This window comes from Brachycentrus maculatus, unplaced genomic scaffold, assembly GCF_059751285.1.
Source record: "Brachycentrus maculatus isolate JH-2025_06_01 unplaced genomic scaffold, ASM5975128v1 h1tg000386l, whole genome shotgun sequence".
NCBI lineage: Eukaryota > Metazoa > Arthropoda > Insecta > Trichoptera > Brachycentridae > Brachycentrus > Brachycentrus maculatus.
In genome coordinates this window covers 1211704-1235415 of record NW_028281135.1, presented here as the reverse complement: position 1 = coordinate 1235415, position 23712 = coordinate 1211704, and the positions used below count along the sequence as shown (strand labels likewise).

Here is a 23712-nt window from a genome sequence, read left to right as displayed (position 1 = left end):
TCAAGTCTTGATATGTAGATCCCAAGTCATAATCAGGTACCTCCTTACAAATATTTTATTCAATCTATGGTATTATTGTTTTTTCGTCTATGGAAATTATTTTCTGTTTTTTCAAGGCAACGTTCACCAACGTTTTCGTTCGTTTTCGGGGTTTTCGGTAGTAAATATGCTATTTTTCTGGCGTGCTCGCGTGTATCACAAATAATTTAGTTATCTACTCAGCGACTAACTATGCTTAAATATTCCTCGTCCCCGTAGCGCTGAAAAAACACCGAAATATCGTTACTTTAAATAATTCTGTAAGAATTCAAACTTTATAACCTGAAATGTATTTTTCAAATGTTATATTTCAAGAGTTGATAATTTATCGTTTTTGTTGTTTTTAGTGAATTGGGGCTTTAAAAGAATGTCGTCCGCACATCTCTCCAGGAGAGATGTGGATGATTTGAAGCCCTCGATTGATAAAGCGATCTACAGATGCCTCGGATATTCGGATTCCTCTCTCTTGTCGACGGCCACAGCCTGTGTCACAAATGGGTAACAAAAAAGTATAATTACACGTTTTTTGTTGTTAGTCTGCGCGGTGGAATCCTATATAGTTTAATTTGATTTCAGCTACGACCGTCGCAAGATCGCCGACAAGCTGTCGTCGATAGTGGACTCCAAGAAGGCGTCCCGTATCGCCGAGAAGATCCAACAGCTGGTGGAGGAGCTGCAGGCCAGGTCCTCGGCGCCGCGCAAGAGGGAGAGAGACGGCGACAGGGATCGGGACGACCACAGGAGGGAGCGTGACGGAGATAGAGACAGAGATGACCACAAGAGAAGCAAGACTGAGCGGAAGGAGAAGGAGATGGAGAATGGAACCAACGGCTCCAGCAAGGACTCAGAGGTTCGGAATTTGAACACATAAGTAAATTCACTTCCTGAGTAAAATCAAGAATTAAAATCATACACCTAAGTAACTTCACTGCTAACTTAGAATGAAGAAAGAAATGTATAAACTCATACCTCTAGCGAGATAGCGAGTGTTTTTGCCTAGAATTTTCACTCATGAACATGAAATTATAAACTTTAAACATAAAGAGTAAATCCACTCACAAGTAGGCATAGGCTATGAAACTTATAATAATAATAATAAAATAAAATTGGATAACTTATATAGCGCCATTTTCGTAAAAAAATACCTCAAGGGCGCTTCACGGTGAATGAATTGGGGAAAATATTATGGTGGAAATGATTTAGAAAACAAATGTGTTTTTAGTCTTTTTCTAAAGATCATCTCACTCTCACTATTTCTAACCATTGGTGGAAGAGCATTCCACGCCGTCGGTCCTGCAACAGCAAAGGCACGCTCGCCAAATTTAGTGCGTTGCTTGCGAGCTGGTAAGATAACTTTGCCCATTGCAGATGTTGTAGCCGATCGAAGCGTGAGACGTCTATCAACCAATTCATCTGGAATACACAGCTCCTTAAGATACTCTGGAGCCATATTGTGTATTGATATATACATGAGTAGGCAGAGTTTATACTCAACCCTTTCGGGAAAGCGTAACCAGTGGAGTTTGTGAAGTAGTGGGGTGATGTGACTGAATTTAGAAATTCCAAAAATTAGTTTCGCTGCTGCGTTTAACACTGATTGCAGTCGAGTCATTTTATTGTTTGGTAGACCCGTGTATATACCGTTACAATACAATACAATACAAGCCTGTTACAATACAAGCCTGAGTAGGGTCATGATAAACGGTGTTGCATAAGCCGTAGCTTGATTTCAGAGTCACTTGGACGTTAGGTAATTTAAAAAAAAAAGGTCGAGTCATTTTATTGTTTGGTAGACCCGTGTATATACCGTTACAATACAATACAATACAATCCTGTTACAATACAAGCCTGAGTAGGGTCATGATAAACGGTGTTGCATAAGCCGTAGCTTGATTTCAGAGTCACTTGGACGTTAGGTAATTTAAAAAAAAAAGGTTTGGAATTTTAAAATTGGAATAGGAATGAAATTAAAAATATATACATTTAAATTTAAAAAAAGGAATGTATGTAAAGCTGAAAAATAAGGATATTATACAAGGTCAAAAAAATCATTATCGATAAAATTAAGAAAGGTGTGTTGAGATGGTTGGCATATGTGGAACACATGAGTGTCAAACAAAATGGTAAAATAAATTTATGAGGCGAATGTAGTTGGAAATAGGAGCAGAGGAATACCTAGGAAAACTAGGCATGATCAAGTATTTCAAACACTTGGACGTGGCCAGGTCATGATTCGGAATAATCGATGGGTATGAGGAGATGCCTGAATGTGGAAAAGGCAAAGACAGTCTTGTGTAGCGTTCTATTCTCTCTGCCTGGTCCTGCTGAGAAGTGGCATGATAGTTATTTCAAGTACAAAATCATATATTCTAGGAATTAATGACGATTCCGATAAAACGTATTTGTACGTGATTATAACACTCCTTGTCATTCATCGTTCGCTTTGTGTAATACCACTTTAAGTGCTTACTACTCACAATGGACCTTTGTCACATGATTATAACACTCCTTATCATTCATCGTTTGCTTTGTGAAATACCACTTTAAGTGCTTACTACTCACAATGGACCTTTGTCACATGATTATAACACTCCTTATCATTCATCGTTCGCTTTGTGTAATACCACTTTAAGTGCTTACTACTCACAATGGACCTTTGTCACATTTAGGAGGAATATCTAATTTAACATACTCAACCTATAAAGGATTGTATTAGACTCGTTTTGTGTAAGTTGGCAATGAATGGCGTCACAGAAACGAGTTATTTTAATGTTGGTGTTATTGCTAAATTATTTGCAGCTCTATTTGTTGATGTCTATGGTCCACCCTCCCCCCCCTCCCCCCCTCCCCTCATATTCGTATAACGCAAATGCTTGTGTAGTGGTAAACAAACAATCCATAGTACTACTATTACAGCTCTATAAACCATATACAATAAACCAGCGGTCGTCACACTTTTCTGGTCAAGGGCCACATGGGAAAATGTGAGGTATCACTGCGGGCCGCACACATATGAATTGGGTATTATGTACGATAGCCGACTGTTACATGCTAGGTTCCAGCTCGAAGCTCCTATACATACTCCTAGCCAACCCCTACCCCTATCTAGGCATTTACAGGGCTTATGACCTGTCATTGGCTGGTTTAAGTGGCCACTTGATGCTATTCCCTGAAATAAATTAAAAATATTCTTTGTCTCTATCGAGATTTAAATTACTCAAAATACAGCTACCCGCACACTTGCTCTTCTTATTCCCAAATTCCCGTCCTGCGTAAGTACTTTTATTTAGTTTACTTTGCACGCAAAATCGGTTTTGATAGTCATTATTCATTATTGTCTACTAAAATTGTTTGCTATTTCGCGGGCCGCACAAATATCGAGCCGCAGTTTGAGGACCAAGGCAATAAACCATATGACGTCATAAAATGTTTGATGACGTATACGAATGCACGTTTTACATTTTATTAAAATATCTAAAGTTTAAACTTTCATATCTCCCTTAGTTCCCTACAGATTTCAATAAGAATGTTACCGATAGTCTTGTGATTTTTCATATTAATGTATTAGCCAATAATCCAACATCGTGACAAAAGCCTATTAATGTGTCCCGACAACAATGTGTTAAGGTAGTTTTGTTTGACAGGTGCGGCCAGCGGGAGACGGCAGCGTGGGGGCGCAGATGGCGGTGCTGAGTGCCGACAAGATACGCCTGATGATGGTCACCGCGCAGAAGGAAATCCAAGAGAGGAAGAAGGCACTCAGCGTTCTCAAAGGAGAGGAGACCAGGTAAACAAAGACCAAACTTGTGGAAATCATTTTTCCCCTTGATGCTGCACCCTTAAGTGGGATTTACCTCCTCTCCTATCCCTGGCTATCCTTCTCCAGTTCCCTTAGGGCGTTTGTGCACTACATGGAATTTTACCGTCCGGCACGTCAGTTTTTAAAACGATGATTGACTTGAATTGGCTTGTGCTTTTGTCCATCTTTCTTCGGATCGGAGCTCTTGATTGGTGCATGAACACGCGCGTAAATTCAATTAATTAGCTAAACTGTTGTAGTCGCTTTCATTTTTCAAAACCGGACTGCCGGACGGTCAAATTCCGGGAAGTGGACAATCGCCCTTAGGGCGCTTGTGCACTACAAGAATTTTACCGTCCGGCACTTCAGTTGGCGTGATAAAACGATGATTGGCTTGGATTGGTTTGTGCTCTTGGCTGTCTTTCTTCGGATCAGTGTGCTTGATTGGTGCGTGATCACAGTGTGCGTAAATTCGATCACATTTAACTGCCGTAGTCGCTTTTATTTAAAAAAAAAAAAGGATTGCCGGACGGTAAAATTCAGTGTAGTGCACAAGCGCTCTTGCTGTGCTTGCTTGTCTTTTTCCACGGTCCATCTGCTCATCAGGACATACACACATGTCAACGCTGGCCAATTGCTGTACTGCTATTGTCTCTCTTTTTATCATGTAAAGAATGATATTCCTTTAATTTTAATTTGAAAAGTGTTCCCCATAAGACAGACCACTGTAATTTTAAGATTGGTACCTTGGGAGAAAGAAAGTGGCATCGGATGACCTCCAAAAAGATGATTTGATGATATAGCTGCTGTGGGGGGTAAAAACTGGCTGCGAGCAGCAATGGACGGGGAAAATGGAAGGATACGAAAGAATGTAATTTATATTTGAAGCTGTTATGTTATTTTCCACTTATTCTATTATCTTAGTTACTGTGTATTCTTCTTTATTTATTCTATTCTGTGATTCATGTAACGGTCACTGTTTACACCATAATCTTGTATAACTTCCCTATTATCAATACCCCTGTATCACGTCAGTACATGTACACCGTACAATCTTGTATACACTTTCTTTATCAAAATTATTATGTATCATGTCAATACATGTTCACGGAGCATGGTCAGGCAGCGAACTATGTCCAGACATTATTATCTTATTTGTATAATATCATAATATAAGGGCATGTAAGCCCCATTCACGGGGAGAACACTACAGTAGTCACTAGAAGCATAACCTCAGTATTTTTGTGTGGGAATTAAATGTTATTTTGAGAAGAAAGTACATTTTTATTATTTACACCCACCTAGCACCTAACAAAGCAATAACTTTGTGATTTTCCGTTTTATAATTAAAATATAACTTTGTTTTTATATCACTATAAATATTTTATTATAACTTTATAATATCTTGTGTCCGCCTCCGTAGTGTAAATGGTCAGGACGCTCGACTACCTTACTGGAGGTCCCGGGTTCGATTCCCAGGGGGGGTCAAATAATTATAAGTGATTATTTTAGCGGAGGCCTGATCACCTTTCCTTCATGTGTTAACGATCAAGATAACACTTCGTTTATATGATGCAGTGCCCTATGCACCATTGGGGTGTGGATAAGGGTTTGAAGAAGAAGAAGAAGATTATTTCACTCTTATATTTATTCAATATTACCTTGGACTGGTACTGGAAGCGGAGGTCTGATCAACTTTCCTTCATGTGTTAATAATCAAGATAACACTTCGTTTATATGATGCAGTGCCCTATGCACCATTGGGGTGCGGATAAGGGTTTGAAGAAGAAGAAGAAGATTATTTCACTCTTATATTTATTCAATATTACCTTGGACTGGTACTGGAAGCGGAGGTCTGATCACCTTTCCTTCATGTGTTAATAATCAAGATAACACTTCGTTTATATGATGCAGTGCCCTATGCACCATTGATGCGGATAAGTGTTTGAAAGAAATAATATCTACCTGTTTCGAAGCTAACCGCTTCTTTTTCAAGACTGAGTATTTATCAGTCTTAAAAAAAATCCGTTAGCTTGGAAACCGGTAGAAATTATAATTTAGTTATAATAAAATATGTATTTATAGTGATTTAGAAACGAATTTATATTTTAATTTTAAATATATTTGATACGAAAGAAGCCTAATCCAGCAATGGACGACAGAAGGCCAAAGAAAAAAAACTTACTTATTTTTTTTTTTCAAAAATGTTAATAATATTAATATATAACCGCTCACCGAGATTTTTATGTCTACCGGTTTCGAGGCAAACCCGTCTCGTCGTCAGGACAATCACTACCACAGCATGCAAACAATACTACCCTTCACCACCATAGCACCATTTACACACTCAAAACTACATATTATTGTTTGCATGCTGTGGTAAAAATGGCTAACCACAAAGTAAATGTTTTAAATATTAATAATACTGAGAAAGAAAAACTTTTATAGAAGATTGATTGTAAAATAATGTGTTTTTTTTTCTTCCCTTTTAGCAGGGTACCGAATGTGGCGGCCGTGTCTGCGGCGCGGGTAGCCGCGGCCCACATCAAGACGCAGATGCACCTGTCCCCCTCGTCCACCATGCCCCCGCCCGGAGTCATCAAGCCCATCCTCTACTCCCAGCCGAGTGAGTACTTCTCCACTAGAGCACTAGCGAGGGGAGAGATGGCTTTCCAGCAAGCATGACACTTCAATTCAACTCTATTAGATTTATTCAACAATTAATATACACATGACAAATTTACATTTAAGGCAAGGGTGGCCAACCCGCGGGCCGCATGCTGTCCGCCGGGTGTCTACTTGCGGCCCGCAGAGCAAATCACACATTTTTTCCTTTAGTGTACACAAAACCACCAAAAGAACATTACATCGTACGTAGTTCGTGTAATACCTCATATATGGGAGTATTTCACTATCCTGATAATTTCAAGACCCATATAATGGCGTCAAGTAGTAAAGACGTTGGACTAAAGAAGAGAAGAGTAACAGAAGAACTGAGAAGTTTTTAAGGCAGATGGACCATAAACTATTTTTTTGTGAAATTTAAAACAAAGCCAACATGCAAATAAGTTGATCAGGCACGATCAGGTGTGCCAAATACTTGAAAGCGGTCAGGTTAGGAGTCGAAACAATCGGCGGGTGATCATCAAACAAGCTCCAAGACAATGATACCAACATGAAATCTATACAAGCACTATTTCTGTTACATAGGCAAAACACATATTGCACTTTGGTTTTAACTAGAAACCTGTAGACAATTTATTTTAAATTTGTGGTTAGCAGCAGTAACCAGTTGTCCTGAAAGGGTTAATTTCCGCTAAGCCCTCTTTTGTCCGCCTCCGTAGTGTGATGGTCAGCACGTTCGGCTACCGTTCTGGAGGTCCCGGATTCACTGTCATATTTATTCAATATTACCCTGGACTGGTACCTGAAGCGGAGGGCTGATCACCTTTCCTTCATGTGTAAACGATCAAGATAACACTGCGTTTATATGACGCAGTGCCCTATGCACCATTGGGGTGCGGATAAGGGTTTTATAAGCCCTCTTTTAAAGTTCTTAATTGGAAATATCATGTTTGCCCGCAGCCACAACGGTGTTCAACCGCGAGGACTACGAGAAGCAGCGGCGGATGGCGGAGCTGCAGGCCAAGATCCAGTCCAAGCTGTCCTCGCTGGTGCCCCCCTCAGCCCCGCGCCCCCTGCTGCTGGACCCCGACACGGGGCGCCCCGTAGACACGGCCGGCCGCCACCTCGAGCTGCCCACTCTCGTGCCCACACTCAAGGTAGCCACTCACCTTCCAATATCCTCTTGGCCATGGGGCCACTCACAATCAGGGTTGTTCCTCTTCCCCCACCTCCGGAGTAAGATGTTGCAGCAACCCTGCTACATTCTCACTTTGTTCTGCTGTACCCATCCAAAATAGTGATGAATGATGTTGAGTGGAAATGCGATGACTGACCATTCTCTATAAATGTCTTTGCACTGTTCCGTGTCTGTCTGCTGTGCTGGTCGGGGTTGTGGGCGTCTGTGTACCGGCCAACGTCGAGTCGGAATCGGATCAAGCTGAATAATTGAACGAAACACTAATCCCTTTCACTGCCTACACTGGGGTGCTTCTAGAAAATTTGGTGATGGACTTACAATCTTGTATTTATTTAGATTGGCAGTGACAGGTATATTGAAATCTTTTAAATGTAAATTCACAGTAAAATCGGGATACAATTTAATATTGTTTCACATTTTCAATAAATTTCGCAACTTAGTTCAAATAAAAAATTGCTTAGCAAGAGCAGATCTGTCAGGAAGCCTAGATGCTTCTGTATCAGATCTGGGCATGCGGTGGGACAGCTTTCAATGTACCCATGTCCTTTGGGGCAGATCGAAACCCGGTACTAGAAATGTTGCTTAGCTCTTCTTCTTCTTTCTGTTCCACTTCTAACAAAGATCGGCGATCATCGTGGCTTCATGGGATCATCTTCAATTTTGATGCTGCAGCTCGGAACAGAGATTTGGTGCTTCTGCCAAACCATTGTCGTAGGTTTTTCAGCCATGATGTCCTTGGGCGTCCTTGAGTTCTTCGCCCCTCAATCTTTCCCTGCATGATTAGGCTGAGAAGACGATATTTTTCATTTCTCATGACGTGTCCGAAGTACATCAGCTTTCTCCGCTTGATGGTTGGTAGGAGTTCCTTATTGGTATTTATCCGTCGGAGGACCTCTAGGTTGGTGACCCGATCACGCCGTGAAACTCGCAGGATCTTGCGATAAAGACCCATTTCAAACGCCTCTATTCGGTTTTCCAGTGCCTGTGTGAGTGTCCATCCCTCCATTCCATAGGGAGCGATTGGGAAGAAATTGCTTAGCTCACGAGTGTTATTTGTCTGTCAGGCGAACATCCGCGCCCGCAAGCGCGAGGAGCTGAAGGCGCAGCTGGGCGCCAAGGGGCCGCACGCGGAGCAGGAGGAGGCGCCGTGGTTCGACTCGCGGGTGAGCGCGCGCCCCGCCCAGAGGACCAAGCGCGCGCTGCGCTTCCACGAGCCCGGCAAGTTCCAGCAGATGGCGCAGCGGATACGGATGAAGGTAACACATCACCACTCATTCCTAGACACAACATCTTCCAGGTATCTCAACTCGATATGAATTATGTATGTGGAAGTCTGAGCATCCCAGGGCTTATGATCTGGCGTTTGGCTGGCTCAACACACTCAAGACTGGAAAGGTATATCTATCTGTTTGGACTATTGATGCTTAAGGACGAGAAGGGTATTTTACCGACCTCATTTCAATGGCAGAAAAGAAGCAATTATCCACTGCTTTTATATGTATATCATATATACATGCGGTCATTAAGGTGTTAAGCTTTTTCCTTTTGAGCATAGCTGAGATTCATTCCTAATTATTTTTATGTTAATTTTTTAGGATACCTTTTGGGCTTAAGAATGATACATGTTTCATGTAAAGTTGAGGCTCCTATAATATTGACATCTCAACTGTAGGGTGAATAATCCAGTGTCTGATATAATAAAATTTCATTAATTGTTTCGGCAGTCACTTTGTGGTAAAATCTATCCATTTTAATTAATGTTTTACTTAGTTAGTACCACTATTTCTTAAAATCTACTGTGACACGTGTTCAAACATTTTCAAACACCGTATAATGATGCGGAATGCATCGAAACACGTGTCACAGTAGATTTTGAGGAATAGTGGTATTTACTTAGTAAAACATTAATCAAAAATAATAAATAATATTAATATTGTCTTCAATATAAAGGATAAATTGGTCAAACAATTAGTGTGTGGTCTGCTTCTTATCAGGCGCAACTGGAGAAGCTGCAGAATGAGATATCCCAGATCGCGCGCAAGACCGGCATATCGTCCGCCACCAAGCTCGCTCTCCTGGCGCCCGAAACCGACGAGGAGGAGGAACTGCCCGACATTGAATGGTAACACTTCAACTTCCCAGGCAGTCGAACAACTAATAATAATAAATAAAACCCTTATCCGCACCCCAATGGTGCATAGGGCACTGCGTCATATAAACGCAGTGTTATCTTGATCGTTTACACATGAAGGAAAGGTGATCAGCCCTCCGCTTCAGGTACCAGTCCAGGGTAATATTGAATAAATATTAGAGTGAAAAAATCACTAATATTTATTTTACCCCCCTTGGGAATCGAACTCGGGACCTCCAGAACGGTAGCCGAGCGTGCTGACCATTACACTACGGAGGCGGACAGCGAACAACTAAACGACACACAAATAACCAATAGCACAACATTTCTTGAATGTTTTCCGCAGATACTTTGGCGCATTTTATAAACTTTATTAAATAAAACAACTTTGTTTTGACCACTTTTTATTGGTACACTTATCCAACCGGTTTCAGCAAGAACCTTGTCATCATCAGGGTTTATGTACTAAATTCTAATTTACGTTTAAATACAGTGAAACCTCTATCTATCGTTCCTCGAATAATCGTTTTCCCGGATGTGTCGTTTATTTCTTCTATCCCGACTTAATTTCATACTAAACTAAACCGCATCGATCGTTTCTCTATCACCATTTACCGCATTTATCGTTCGAATTAAGCTGCATATTTAATACATTTTGTCTGTTTTTTTACATTATTTAAAATTTTCTTACATTCAACGGCAACGTATGGGATAGAAACTATCAAAACTTGTGTAACCGATACCAGAAGCCAAAAATATACTATTGACTTACGAAAATAAAACAAAAGTATTTAAAAAAATTCTATTCAGGTTTGTATTTTTTGAAAATAAATACATTTGCATCTGAAACATGTATTCTTCTTAGAATTTTAGCCTACGAATGGTTATGCAGATTGGGAGGACGGTATCTTTACTCGGTCGTATCTATTTGCGTATTGACCTCTTAATCTCGCATTGATTGTTTTCCCGCATTCATAGTTTATTTTAATAGGTCCCTTTAAAAACGATAAATAGAGGTTTCACTGTATATGTTTTTGAAGTTTAAAAATAAAAAAATATTTTTTCAGTAAAATTATAAAATAAGTTAATGCTGTTGTTTTTAATGAATTTTCCGTTTGTGTCCGTCAGGTGGGACAGCGTGATCCTGATGACCGAGGAGGAGAGGGAAGCAGCGATAGCGAAAGGAAGAGCCGTCGGGGTGTCGGCGGACCCCAGCGACGACCCGGACGACATACTCCGGAACGTCAAGGAGGACGCCATCAGCAACCTCGTCGAGCACCCCACCCAGCTGCAGCCCCCGTGTGAGTAGAAAATATCACATTTTTGAACAATATCACATTGGATATTGATCTGTTCCATGTGTCCGAAGGAGTTTTCCGAAGCGGGATTCTTCTACACATTTAACAAGAGTCTTACTTTTTAATTTGTTTTTTTAATCTATACGCCTTAAATGTTAGTTTGTAATGTATATATTAATTAATGAATGAATTGAATTGAATTGAATTGAATTGAAAATCAAGCATTGAAACTAAATTACAGGATGATACTTTAGTCTGAAACAACACCAATGTGGATTGATGTCAATTTATTTTTTAAATGTCAGAAATATTAGCTAGGAATATTTTTTAAAATTAAAACGTTAATTGTAAAAAAAAAAACACTTTACCACTTGTCTGCCTCCGTAGTGTAATGGCCAGCACGCTCGCCTACCGTTCTGGAGGTCCCGGGTTCGATTCCCAAGGGGGGGTTAAATAAATATAAGTGATTTTTTTCACTCTAATATTTATTCAATATTACTCTGGATTGGAGCGGAGGACTGATCACCTTTCCTTCATCTGTTGACGATCGAGATAACACTGCGTTTGTATGATGCAGTGCCCTATGCACCATTGGGGTGCGGATAAGGGTTAGAATGAATTACCACTTGAAACTAGTCGTTTTTCTCAAACTCAAGTGGTTTTTACCACTTGAGTTTATTTCATTATAACGACTAGTTTCGGAAGCTATGCTTCTTCTTCAGGTCTAAATATAAGTGTATATATCCACAAGCGAACGGGATGGTAAAGAGACTTTATAACCGAAGGCCCGAATTAAATGCCCCAAAATGACAAATGGATGGAAACGCTTCCGACGGTATTAATGGGCGTCAGAGCAACTTGGCAGGAAGACCTCGGATGTACGTCAGTGGAAGTTAGTATACGGAGAGTCGCTCCGTCTTCCTGAAGAATTCCTAAATACACAACTACAGAGAGAAGACAGCGTATATGGTTTCCTTGAAACGTTGAGGCAGCAACTAAATGACTTTATAGCTGTTTGTTAGCTTTTATAGCTATTGGTTTCGGCGTGTTGCCGGGTTTTGTCATCACGTGTTGGTGATCGTGTTTGTTAATGTAAGGGAGTAGTGCACAGAATGAAAACAAGATGATGTACTTACAGTTGGTTCCTTTATTGAAATAAATGCGATTCTATATTAAATACTGGAATCAAATAATGACAAATAATTTACAATATATGGAGTTAAAGAAGTAAAGTTATGATCTAAACAAAACGTCTGTTCGCGTCAACGACCCAAGCAGTTCTCGCGGCTTTTCAGCTCTCTCGCTTCAGAGTCGGGTGGTCCGCTCGGAAATCTTCGGTTTCGTTTGTATCGAAACGCCTCCGTACTGCTTACGTTAGCGCGACAACCCAACGGTGTTACCACAACTTGCGCCTAGAAGGCACTCATCATGGAGAGAAGCCAACATTTGTTTGTGAAGATCTCCGATCAACAGTCATCTTTTCTTGCGAGATGACACCATAGAAGGCCTATCACTGTCCAACAGCCTTTACCCAGTTATCAACAGAGGAGAAAAGACGTTTATAAATGGAGTGCAAAGGAACGACAAAGCGGTGACAGTGGACAGATTAAAGCTAGCATATGTTATAAACAAATCATCGCCTGAACATCAAATGACCACAGGATGACAACCAAGACAGCAACAGCTACAAGTTGGATAAAAACGAGGTGCGGAGAGGCCGAAGAGTTTATTTCCCCCAAAGATATCGGGCATAATTTATAACATAAGGAATTCAAAGAAATATAATCCAACAAACGAAATATTAGACACAGCGTTATTAAAATAATAAAAACAAAAGAAATGCAATTTGAACAGTATGAAAAAAAACATGACGTAAGCACATACCGCATATGTATGGACTGGTATTTTACTAAGAATCCCAATGTGAACAGTGAGTTCATTATGTTCCACAAGTATCGGGTATAGCAAATTCATTGTTTGGTTCCGAGAATTGTAACAGCGAACGGATAAGGTTTACGGCCAATAATACAACACATGTTTAAAATCAGCAAATTTATTTATTTTCTAACGACAATCGACGAAATATCTCGATAGCAACAGTTATTTATTTATTTTTGTTGACGACGCGATTATTCCTTATAAATACCAGTAGTTGAGTGACGCTCAAGTAGTTGAGGAAGCAACATGGGACACCAGTCAAGCAGAGAGATTGTGATAGTGCGAACCGTGACAGGAAATTTGCGGGTAGAACGCCATTGAGTACAGTGGGGCGACGTTTGCTGCACTAACAAGTGCTGTGGTGGAGGACATGCAAGAAATATCATAAGAAAAGAACGCTCGAGGAATTTCAAAATTCTGGACAGACATCGAGAGCTTACGGTACAGATGATGACAGCAATATCTGCCTGTTGCGTCAGTCAAATTGGGATCAAATGATGTCTAGCGATAACACATGTGATGGAGTAAGTTCCAAAATGCATTCCTTAATACGGCGTACGCGCCAGACGCATACATCTTACCCCCAGTGCGGTGTATGAGCTAGGCGTGTTTGGCTATTTAACAATGAGTCAAATGCCTTTTAAGTATCATCGCATAATTAAAAGTATGGTTTTAAAGTCTTGACACATCTCAGTGAATAATGATTTACAAACTTACAAAAATAAATGATTAAATTGTTTTTTTTTTTAATAAAAATTTCTTTACATCTCACCAATAGATGTCTCTAGTGAAGTTTTAGTGATTCAAGAACAAGGTTCATAGAACTTGGTTCATATTTATTTAGAACTTCAAGAATTGGTTCATATATATAGAACTTTCAAGAATTTGAGTAGTGTGGTTGTCAATATTGGGTGGAATTGGTGAATGTTACACGTGTGTAAAGTGATTACTTAAACCAGCCTATGACGGTCGTCAGCCCCGTAAATGCCTAAAATTCCATATTCTTCTTCATCTTTGATGAGATGTCAAAAAATAATATAATTAAATTGTATGTATAATTTGCCAGTGTTAAGTCATCTTTTGTCCCCTCGGTGACTCATGTTTATACTTGCTTGTCTCAAAGCGAGTATAAACATGAGCTGCTTGCGAATGCTACACACAAAGAAAAAAACAGTTTGTAATGGTATCTACAAATTAAAATACCTTTCCTATCCTCAAGCATCAATCAACCGAATGGGTAGAAATACCTTTGCCGTCTGTAGTGTGTTAATATAGCATTTTTTGGTTACAGCCGAGCCCACGAAACCCGTCTACATGCCCGTGTTCCTCACGAAACGGGAGAGGAAAAAACTGAGAAGGCAAACCCGCAGAGAGGCCTGGAAGGAGGAGCAGGAGAAGGTCCGGTTGGGGCTAGAGGCGCCGGCTGAACCCAAACTCAGGTAAAGCGATGCATCATGACTCCCCAGTATGCAGATTTTGTATGGAGGATAGCAAAACGCCAATCCACATTCTCTACAATTATGACGCACTCGCTCGCAAACGAATTCACATCCTTGGAGGACCTCTACTGGACTCCGAGAAGGTGAAGCTCCTACCACCAAGACAGGTCGTTACATGACTCATGTAGGTCTTGGCAGTGAGCTGTAATACACAGGGAAGTCACAATAGACCTGATATGGTCGCGGTGACATAAGGGATGCAAGATCCCTTGACCCCCAAAGGAAGAAAGAAAAAAAAAGTGATGCATCAACTTATTCATCCAAGAAATAACTGCTCGAATTCTTTCATTCCATTATTCCAAGAAGCTAAACTTTTCAATGTGAGACAGCTGTGTCATCTCCAGCATCTAAACTATGTTGTAAATCTCCCGCAAAGCCTAAATCCACACAGCCAAAGGAGATATATGATATATATTGCTCACTCCTTTCAACAACGTCATATATCTAAAATCTTCAATTTTCAGTTGTGCATGTTTTCGGAATGCCCAGTAAATGTACTATATATCCCAGCAAAAGCGGCATATTTCTAACTTAATATTTACATATCACGCCACTCATTTTTCATAGCTCCAAAACTGTTCAATTTATTCCACAAAGACGATTTGTTAGATGTTAATTCCCTAAGTTTGTGTAGATTTTAAATTTTGCTTAAATTGTTTATTGAAGAGACAGATTTAAGCTCAGTTTTCTTGTAGACGTATCACACATGTAGTACATAACTTTTTACTTTTTCATCTTTTTTGTTTTTAAGTTTTTTTTAAAAAAAAAAATTGTTTTCTGATAGTCAATTATTTTGTATTTTTTGTATTTTATATTAACACTATTTTGTATTCTTGCCAGTGTCCTTTACTATGACCCAAATTATATTGTTTACCCACACACAGGCCATGCCTTTGTGGGATCTTTTTTTGTATTTATATTTTATTCGTATTTTTTTGTATTTGAATTTATGTCATGTTTGTAAAATGCAAAAGAATTTTATATGAACAGTTTGAGTAGATGGTGTCCATTTGAATGTAAGCGTTGTGTTTGGGGAGCAGTTGTCCATGTAGAGTCTGTTTGTGCGCAGGATCTCAAACCTGATGCGCGTGCTGGGGTCGGAGGCGGTGCAGGACCCGACGCGCATCGAGGCGCACGTGCGCGAGCAGATGGCCAAGCGGAAGCGCGCGCACGAGGAGGCCAACGCGGCGCGCAAGCTCACCCGCGAGCAGCGCGGCGAGCGGCGCGCGGCCCGCCTCAAGGAGGACACCACGCTCGGCGTGCACGTCGGCGTCTACAGGTGAGGGCTTCTTGCAGTCTTCTTGTCAACTTTATGTATTAAATGTTAAATCAAACACTGAGTTTTTGACTACTAAGCTGAACTTTACTGTTAAAAAGCACATAAATCCATTTTGTGACAGTTGTTTAGTCTAGTTATGGAATTTTCAAACGAATGTTCATTCATATATTATTTTGAGAAATAAAAAGACTTTATTTTTTGATCCACTCGCATTTTTACTAACAATCAACTAGTTTCGGCAACAACTTGTTGCCCTCTTCAACAAATAAATAAAAATAAATTAAACCCTGAAGAGGGCAACAGGCTGTTGCCGAAACTAGTTGGTTGTTAATAAAAATGTGAGTGGATCAAAAAACAAAGTCTTTTTATTTCTCAAAATAATATATCAATATGATCCACAAGGGTAATGCTTTCAATATTCAAAACATGTTGTAAATCTCCCGTAAAGCCTAAATCCACACAGCCAAAGGAGATGTATGATAGATGTTCAAATGGTGAAATAAGGAAAGGCCTCTCTTTTGGGCTTCCACAGTTGTCTGTTGGGCGCGACTCTCTTCCAGTGCAGGCCCGCCACTTTCCTAATGTCATCGGACCATCATGACTGGGGCCTACCCACGCTTCTGCGTACAGGCCGCAGTCAAGCACCTTTTTCGTCCATCTATCCTCAGACATACGTCCCAAGTGATCTGCCCAGTTCCACTTTTGTTTCTCGATTCTTTGAGCCACACCTGTTACATTGGTCTTTTCCCTTATTCAAACGATTTTCGATATGTTTAGCGTCCTTCTCTCCATTGCTCTTTGTGTTACCTGTAGTTTATATATGATTCGTTTTGTTCAATATATGCAATAATATTCAAAACAGAATGTTTTGAATATTGAAAGCATTAACTGAAAACTAGGCGGAACAATTGTCACAAAATAGTTTTTTTTTTTTTTCAACAATAAAATACAACTTAGTACACTCACAAAATCAGTGTTTAATTTAACATTTAAAGGTGGGGACTGACCGGAGCATTTCGTCGTAAGGTAACATTCGCAGCGAGCATCCGAAATCGTTCGAAGTACTCGGAACAAGCTCGCCTCTCTGCACTGACTATACGAATGCTTGCATCGTAATGTAATACGTTATGATGATTATACGTTATTATACTATATGATATACAGTGAAATGATTCCAGTCAGTCACCACCATAATACATAAATTAAAATGGAGTTCTACAAATTAAATGCCAAATCTATAATTAAAAATCCTTTGTTGACCTTTCCCTTACGGTACTTCCGTGTGCAACGCTGAACAACACTGAACAACAAGGCACACGAAGAAGATCATACCATGGATGGCTATTGTGTACTCGCGCACACTGTGTTACAAGTTTCACCAATATATCTAGATGTTTCAAGAATTTGATTAGTGTGGTTGTCAATCATAAGTGGAATTGGTGAATGTTATACGTGTGTAAAGTGATCACTTTAATGAACGGCATATTTATTTAAACTTTATGTACAAAAAAAGAAATAAGTATAATAGCAGGCTTATTGCTAAAAAGCAATATCTTCTAACCAACCAAAAAAAAATTCAATTTAATACAAACCCTTATCCGCACCCCAATGGTGCATAGGGCACTGCATTATACAAACACAGTGTTATCTTAGAATTGAAACAGAAATAACAAATTGATGATAAAATGGAAGGCAAAGGAAAAAGGGAGTTTAGGGAAGGAGGTAGAGGGAAAAACTAAGGGAGGAGGTTTGATTTGAAATGGCGGGATTTGGTTAGCCGAGCCGAGGATATTAGTATTGAGGTTTTTGTTCAGGATTCGCGACCTGTTTGAGTGCGCCGCCAAGAAGTTCAAGGTGGAGAAGAACATGGAGCAGCTGTACATGACGGGCGCCGTGGTGCTGCACCGCGGCTGCTGCCTCGTGCTCACCGAGGGCGGGCCCAAGCAGCACTCCAAGTTCAAGAGGTACCTGCTCCTTACTTACTTATAACCCTTATCCGCACCCAACGGTGCATAGGGCACTGCATAACACTGCGAATTGACGCAGCTCTTGCGCTTCAGGAACCAGTCCAGGGTAATATTAAATAAATCTTCTTCTCCTTCTATCTGTGGTACTTCTAACGAAGATCGGCGATCATCATGGCTTCATGGGATCATCTTCAATTTTGATGCTGCAGCTCGGAACAGAGATTTGGCGCTTCTGCCAAACCATTGTGGTAGGTTTTTCAGCCATGATGTCCTTGGGCGTCCTTGAGTTCCTCCATCTTTCCTTGTATGATTGAATAAATATTATTTTCTCGATCTTTCGAGAAAATAATATTTCTCCATCTTTCCTTGTATGATTAGGTGGAGAAGAGGATATTTTTAATTTCTCATGACGTGTCCGAAGTACATTAGCTTTCTCAGCTATGGTTGGTAGGAGTTCCTTATTGGTATTCAACAAATATTACAGTGTAAAATCACTAATCCGGGTTCGGTTCCCAGGGGGGGTGAGAATAAATATTAGTGATTTTACACTCTGGACTAGTCCCTGAAGCGCAGTAGTGATCACCTTGCCTTCATATAATTAACGATCAAGATAACATTGCGTCAATACGACGCAGTGCCCTATGCACCATTGGGTGTGGATAAGGGTTAGAAGTAGAAAAGGAAGATTTTTTATTTTTTTATTTCATATACAATGTTTTATATTTCTACTTTTATCAATCTTAAAAGTAGTTACGCTGTTCTCTCCAATAAAGAGACTGAGCTCTTGTGCTTGGGGAGGGACTTACATTCATTGTTTATGCTTACGATCACTCAACTCACGGTAATAGTTTTTTTTTTCTTTTTTTGTAAATTTTTTCGATTAACCTGTATAAAAGGCATTTAATTTTTTATTTAATTTTAATATATTCATTGCCTTATTGGGTGAGGACAAGGGTTAGAAGAAGAAGAAGAATCTTCAATAAATCTGATTATTAAAGAGAAATAGTTAATTTTAATTAAGCGATACTTTTTTAAATTTTTAATCTAAGCATGTATTTGTTTGTGCAGACTGATGACGCAGCGAATCAAGTGGGGCGAGGACACGGTGAAGGACGGCGACGGCAACCCCGTCCCCAACTCGTGCACGCTGGTCTGGGAGGGCAGCCAGCTGGCGCGCTGCTTCGGGGACGTGCGCTTCAAGGTCTGCCCCACGGAGCGCGCCGCCCGCGACCACCTCGCCCGCTACGGCGCGCAACACTACTGGGCGCTCGCCTACAGCGACACGCTCATGGCCGACGTGCAGTGAGGCCGCACGGTGTCTACCAAACTGTAAGTCTTATCCGGCGTACGTCAACAAGACTGGGTTCTATCCGGCGTACGTCAACAAGACTGTGGGTTCTATCCGGCGTACGTCAACAAGAGTGTGGGTTTTATCCGGTGTACGTCAACAAGATTGGGTTCTATCCGATGTGCGTTAACAAAATTGCAAGTTTTATATGGCGTACGTCAACCAGACTGTAGATTCTGTCCGATGTACGTCAAGAAGACTTGATTTTATCCGGTGTACGTCAACAATACTGGGTTTTATATGGTGTACATCAAGAATACTGGGTTCTATCCTGTATGCATGTATAAAATTGTAATTTATATATATTGTATGTCAAGAAAACTGGGTTCTATCCGGTATACATGTATGAAATTGTATTTTATAAATATAGTGTATGTCAAGAAAACCGGGTTCTATCTGGTATGCATCAACAGATCTACAGGTTTTACCTGGCCATAGTGCAGAATTCTTATACGTAAACAAGACTAAATGTTCCATTCCGTCGATTCTATGCGGTTACATGCCAATTGCAAAACTTTATAGGTCATATTCTATGCGGTGACTAGCTCTAGTAAAAGGTCATAGATTCCAACAACTATAAGGGGGGGGGAGAAGGTTTCAATCGTTTGTATTTTAATTAAAACTAATTTGGCATAACCTTGAGAAGAAAATCTCTCCCCTATTTCAATGGATATATAAAAGCACGAAAAGTATAAAAAAATACAAAAACAGGTAATTATTAACATTAAATTTTTAATTAGAAACTTACAAACAACCTTTGTCATTTTCCTCTTGTGCATTATTGCAGTCCGTATTGGTAGAATTTAGGTTGTTGAAAAAATAATGGTCGCTGGGTATAGTTCCACTTTGGCATAGTGGGGAAAAATTTGTCAATGAGTCCTCTAGCAGTTTTTTCGGCCGTCTCAAGATGGAGGTTACCTTTTTTCGGAGTACCCGCTGGGACAATTTTTCGGGATTTATTTAATACTCTGTGAATTGTTCCCCAAGCAGTCTCCCTGTTTTGTTGGCTACAGTACATTTTCCACGATTCCGTTTTTGCTGTGTTTATGGCTTTTGACAGGTGACTTTTTCCGAGTATTCCGGCATTCTCTAGCTTGTGTTCGGCTCGTCTTAGATTGAGCTTCATTTCCGAAAGGGATGTGTTCCACCATGGACAGGGTTTATGCTGGTGCTCTTTCTTTAGAGGGATGCTTTTAGAGCGTGCTTTCTGGATTATGCGTGTCAGTATATCTAACCCATGCTCTAGTTTGTTTGCATCATCCACCCACAAAATTTCCGAGAAATAAGTGCGACCTAATTTGTTGTTTCTTAGTTCTTTGCGCAAGAAGTCGTTAAATAAATCCCATTTTGCCTTACTGGTATTGAATATTGCTGTTTTGCTCTCGGTGATTCCGGCTAATTGCGTGTTGATTTGAAGAGCAATCGGATTGTTGTCACTTAAGTTGTTTGTTCTTCTTTCGACATGCCTATCCGAGACATCGTTCAAAGCCTCCGACGGGCAAAATGTTACGTCGATGATGCTGTGGATGTGTAGGTTTTTGCGGTAGGTCTCAAAAGTTGGCGTGGTTCCATTGTTCAATATGTAATGATTTTTTCGGCCAGATATGATGCGATTTCTTCTCCTCTTTTGACAGTTTTGTTACTGCCCCACCAGATGTTTTTCGCATTGAAGTCACCTCCAACTATCAATTTTCCAGGAGATAAACCTTCCAATTTCTTAATGAATTTAATATGTTCCTCACCGGGTTCCACATATACGGATCCAATGGTGTATATTCCTTTAATTGTCCTCGTTGGGACCGCTCTGTTTGCTCAGTAGTAGCGCCTCGAGTTTCGTGTGGGGTACTACAATCGCAGCCTTGCATACTTTATTTAGTTCGGCATTTGACTGGAAAACTGCATGACCAGAAATTTGTGTTCTGCCAGTTGTTCCTGTATATGGTTCTTAGCACGAACGGTCCGAGGCGTAGTTCGTGCCGGTCGTAGAGACGCGTCGCAGTCTGGAGTGATCAACCGCGATCACTGGTCGAGGGCGGAGACGACTGCATCGACGTCTTGTGACATCGTCGGGCAGGTTGCGCTTCCGATGGAGGAGTCAGCTTACTGTTTGTAGCTTCTGGGGGCTTTATATTATATATATATATATATATATATAAAGGGTCCGCCAAATAACTTTTTTTTTTTGAAAATGCTATAAAAAAAAAACTACTGAATATTTTCTCAAATTTCTTTTTTTATTTATAAGTACAATCCTTCCGGTTAATAATGGAAAATAATTTCATTCAAATGGCTGCCTCGGCTGGCCATGCAGTAGCCTACACGATCGGTCCAATTTTTAAGCACATTATCGATTGTGTGCAGCTGTATTTCACCAATGGCTTCACGAATATTGTCCTTTAAAGCGTCAATTGTCTCTGGCTTGTCGGCGTAACATTTATCTTTGAGGGCACCCCTAAAGTAGGCGGGCGGAAATACAGCGAGGTATTTCACTACAAGTCAATATAGAGCGCGCCCGCGGGCAGTGTCAAATCGCAACTGAGTACTTTTCGCTTTTGTCTTGCAGTCTGGCGTCGTTCGAAACTCAAAATGTACCAGCGACAATTATCGGCCAAACCAGTGGGTGTATAATAATAAAATAAACAATGTGTTGCTTTGTAATTAAAGTTTATAATTAAAGTTTATTCTTAATTTATCTTTAAAATATTTTTCTATCTATCTATCTGATTCTGACAGTTCAGAATATATATTTTTTCTATCGGAAGTCTTTTGTTTTATTCTGTGCGACGCATGCGACATCTGGTGGTAGAACTGTTTTATGTAGGTACTATTTGTAAGTACTTAATAAAATGTATAGGTAGGTACCTAGGTATTTTATTACATATATAAAAATATTTTTTTTATCTAATCCGATTTTAAATGACGATTAGTCACCCCGCGATTTAATCGTCACATTAAATGAGGCGGTACTCACCAGTGACACTAAATAAGTAGACATGTCGTCGGCCTTCGTGTCCTTGTGAAACGGATATCATCTTCTCTCCGCTTCCCCAAGGTACCCCGAACCACGACACGCCTCTTCTCCACTGTCTTCCACGTTCCGCCTGGAGGAAGGACTCGGGTTGCTGGAAGGATCGCCTCCGACCGTTGGACGCTGGCATCTGGCATTGTGACTTGTTCAGCATTCTTCGCTGCTTTTAACATGCCGCGGGTCGTCATTTTTGACACCGCAGGCATAGCGTCCCCAGAGATTCCCGAACAGCTGGGCTGGGCAGAGAGGGGCTTGCAGCGAGCTTAGCCGAGCTGCGAGCCGAACTGGCGGAGATTTCCGAGTAGCTCTGTACCCGTACGGACGTAGACGGCACTGGCTCTAAAGGGGCAGGGCGGAGAAGGGCTCGCCCCGACTACCCAACTGAACTTTTAACAGTAACTCATTTTAGGGGGGGGTTGTGACGTATCGGGAAAGGGAAAGCGGCGAGGTTCACGCTTCTCTAGTCTGGGGGAGCGGCGAGGAGGGTTTGTTCGGCGAGAACGGTTTGATTTACGGGGACACTCTCGCGCAAAGTGTCCAGGGGCTCCACAAGAGTAGCATTTACGAATGAGTTTGTCCGTGGGTGACACTGATGAAACAAAAGTGGGGTGAGGTTGACCAGAGGGTCTCTGTTTCGTGGTGGTTTCTGTTTTGGGTCGGTGCAGGCCCTCGAACGCGCGACACATTTTGTCGAGGTGTATTACCGAGGTTGCAGGGGCCGCCACTAGGATAGGCGCAAAGGACACGTGGAGGCCTTTAGCCAGTACCTTGATCAGCTCGGTTTCTGGTAGGCTGTTACCTACCAGCATTGAGGTTGGCTGTCCTCACGATGTACTCGCTCGAGGACTCCGAGATACCCTGTTTAGAGTTCCAAACTGCAATTTTCTTTGTAATTATGGGGTTGTCGTCCTCATACCTATAGAAAAATTGGTCCTTTAAGTCAGACCACACCGTGCAATTCTGGCAATGAGCCCTGAAAAATGTTAATGCCGTTCCCTTTAAAAATTCCGGTAACACGGTAGGTAGATTGACTATATGGAAACGGCGAGCCTTCGATATTTCTTCTAATCTTACAAAAAATTCGCGGACGTCACCCGAACCATCAAAGTGCTGACTGGTGCGTGGCTGGTGTGTGGTGACGGAGAAATCTGAGTGTTGAAGTGAAGATTGGCTCCAGGATCGCCTGATCCCGGCGGTGGGACGTGGCTGGAGTGTGGTGACGGAGAAGCCTCAGTGGAGACCTGAAGTGAAGATTGGCTCCAGGATTGCCCGATCCCGGCGGTGGGACGTGGGGAAGTGTGTGACACGTTCACACACAGATCTTCACTTGACGCGACATGAGGATACACTTTTGTAGGTTAAGTCACTTTACTGTGTGATCCTCACTGTTTACCGCTATCACATAAACATCATTGTTACATTTACGCAGAAAACAGAGACATCATAGTCTAAACATAACTTGATGATCCATGTCTTAGTTTTTAGCGTGCTTTTTCCACACGCCGTCGTCACGCGCCAAAAACGAAGGAAGAGTGTTAGGCGGGGGGGGGGGGGGACAACGGC

At 41.0% G+C, this 23712-nt stretch overlaps 1 protein-coding gene across 1 annotated transcript; it reads left to right on the top strand.

Moving 5' to 3' along the window:
- The first annotated feature begins 106 nt into the window (after positions 1-106).
- Prp3 (pre-mRNA processing factor 3) lies at positions 107-23660 on the top strand. Its single transcript, XM_088270423.1, has 13 exons — positions 107-299; positions 387-537; positions 616-889; positions 3684-3826; positions 6331-6464; positions 7424-7620; positions 8726-8917; positions 9656-9783; positions 10921-11093; positions 14320-14467; positions 15597-15806; positions 17621-17770; positions 18842-23660. Exons 2-13 carry the CDS (start codon positions 407-409, stop codon positions 19077-19079), a joined length of 2118 nt encoding a protein of 705 aa, XP_088126549.1. The 5' UTR covers positions 107-299; positions 387-406; the 3' UTR covers positions 19080-23660.
- The last annotated feature ends 52 nt before the right edge of the window (positions 23661-23712 follow it).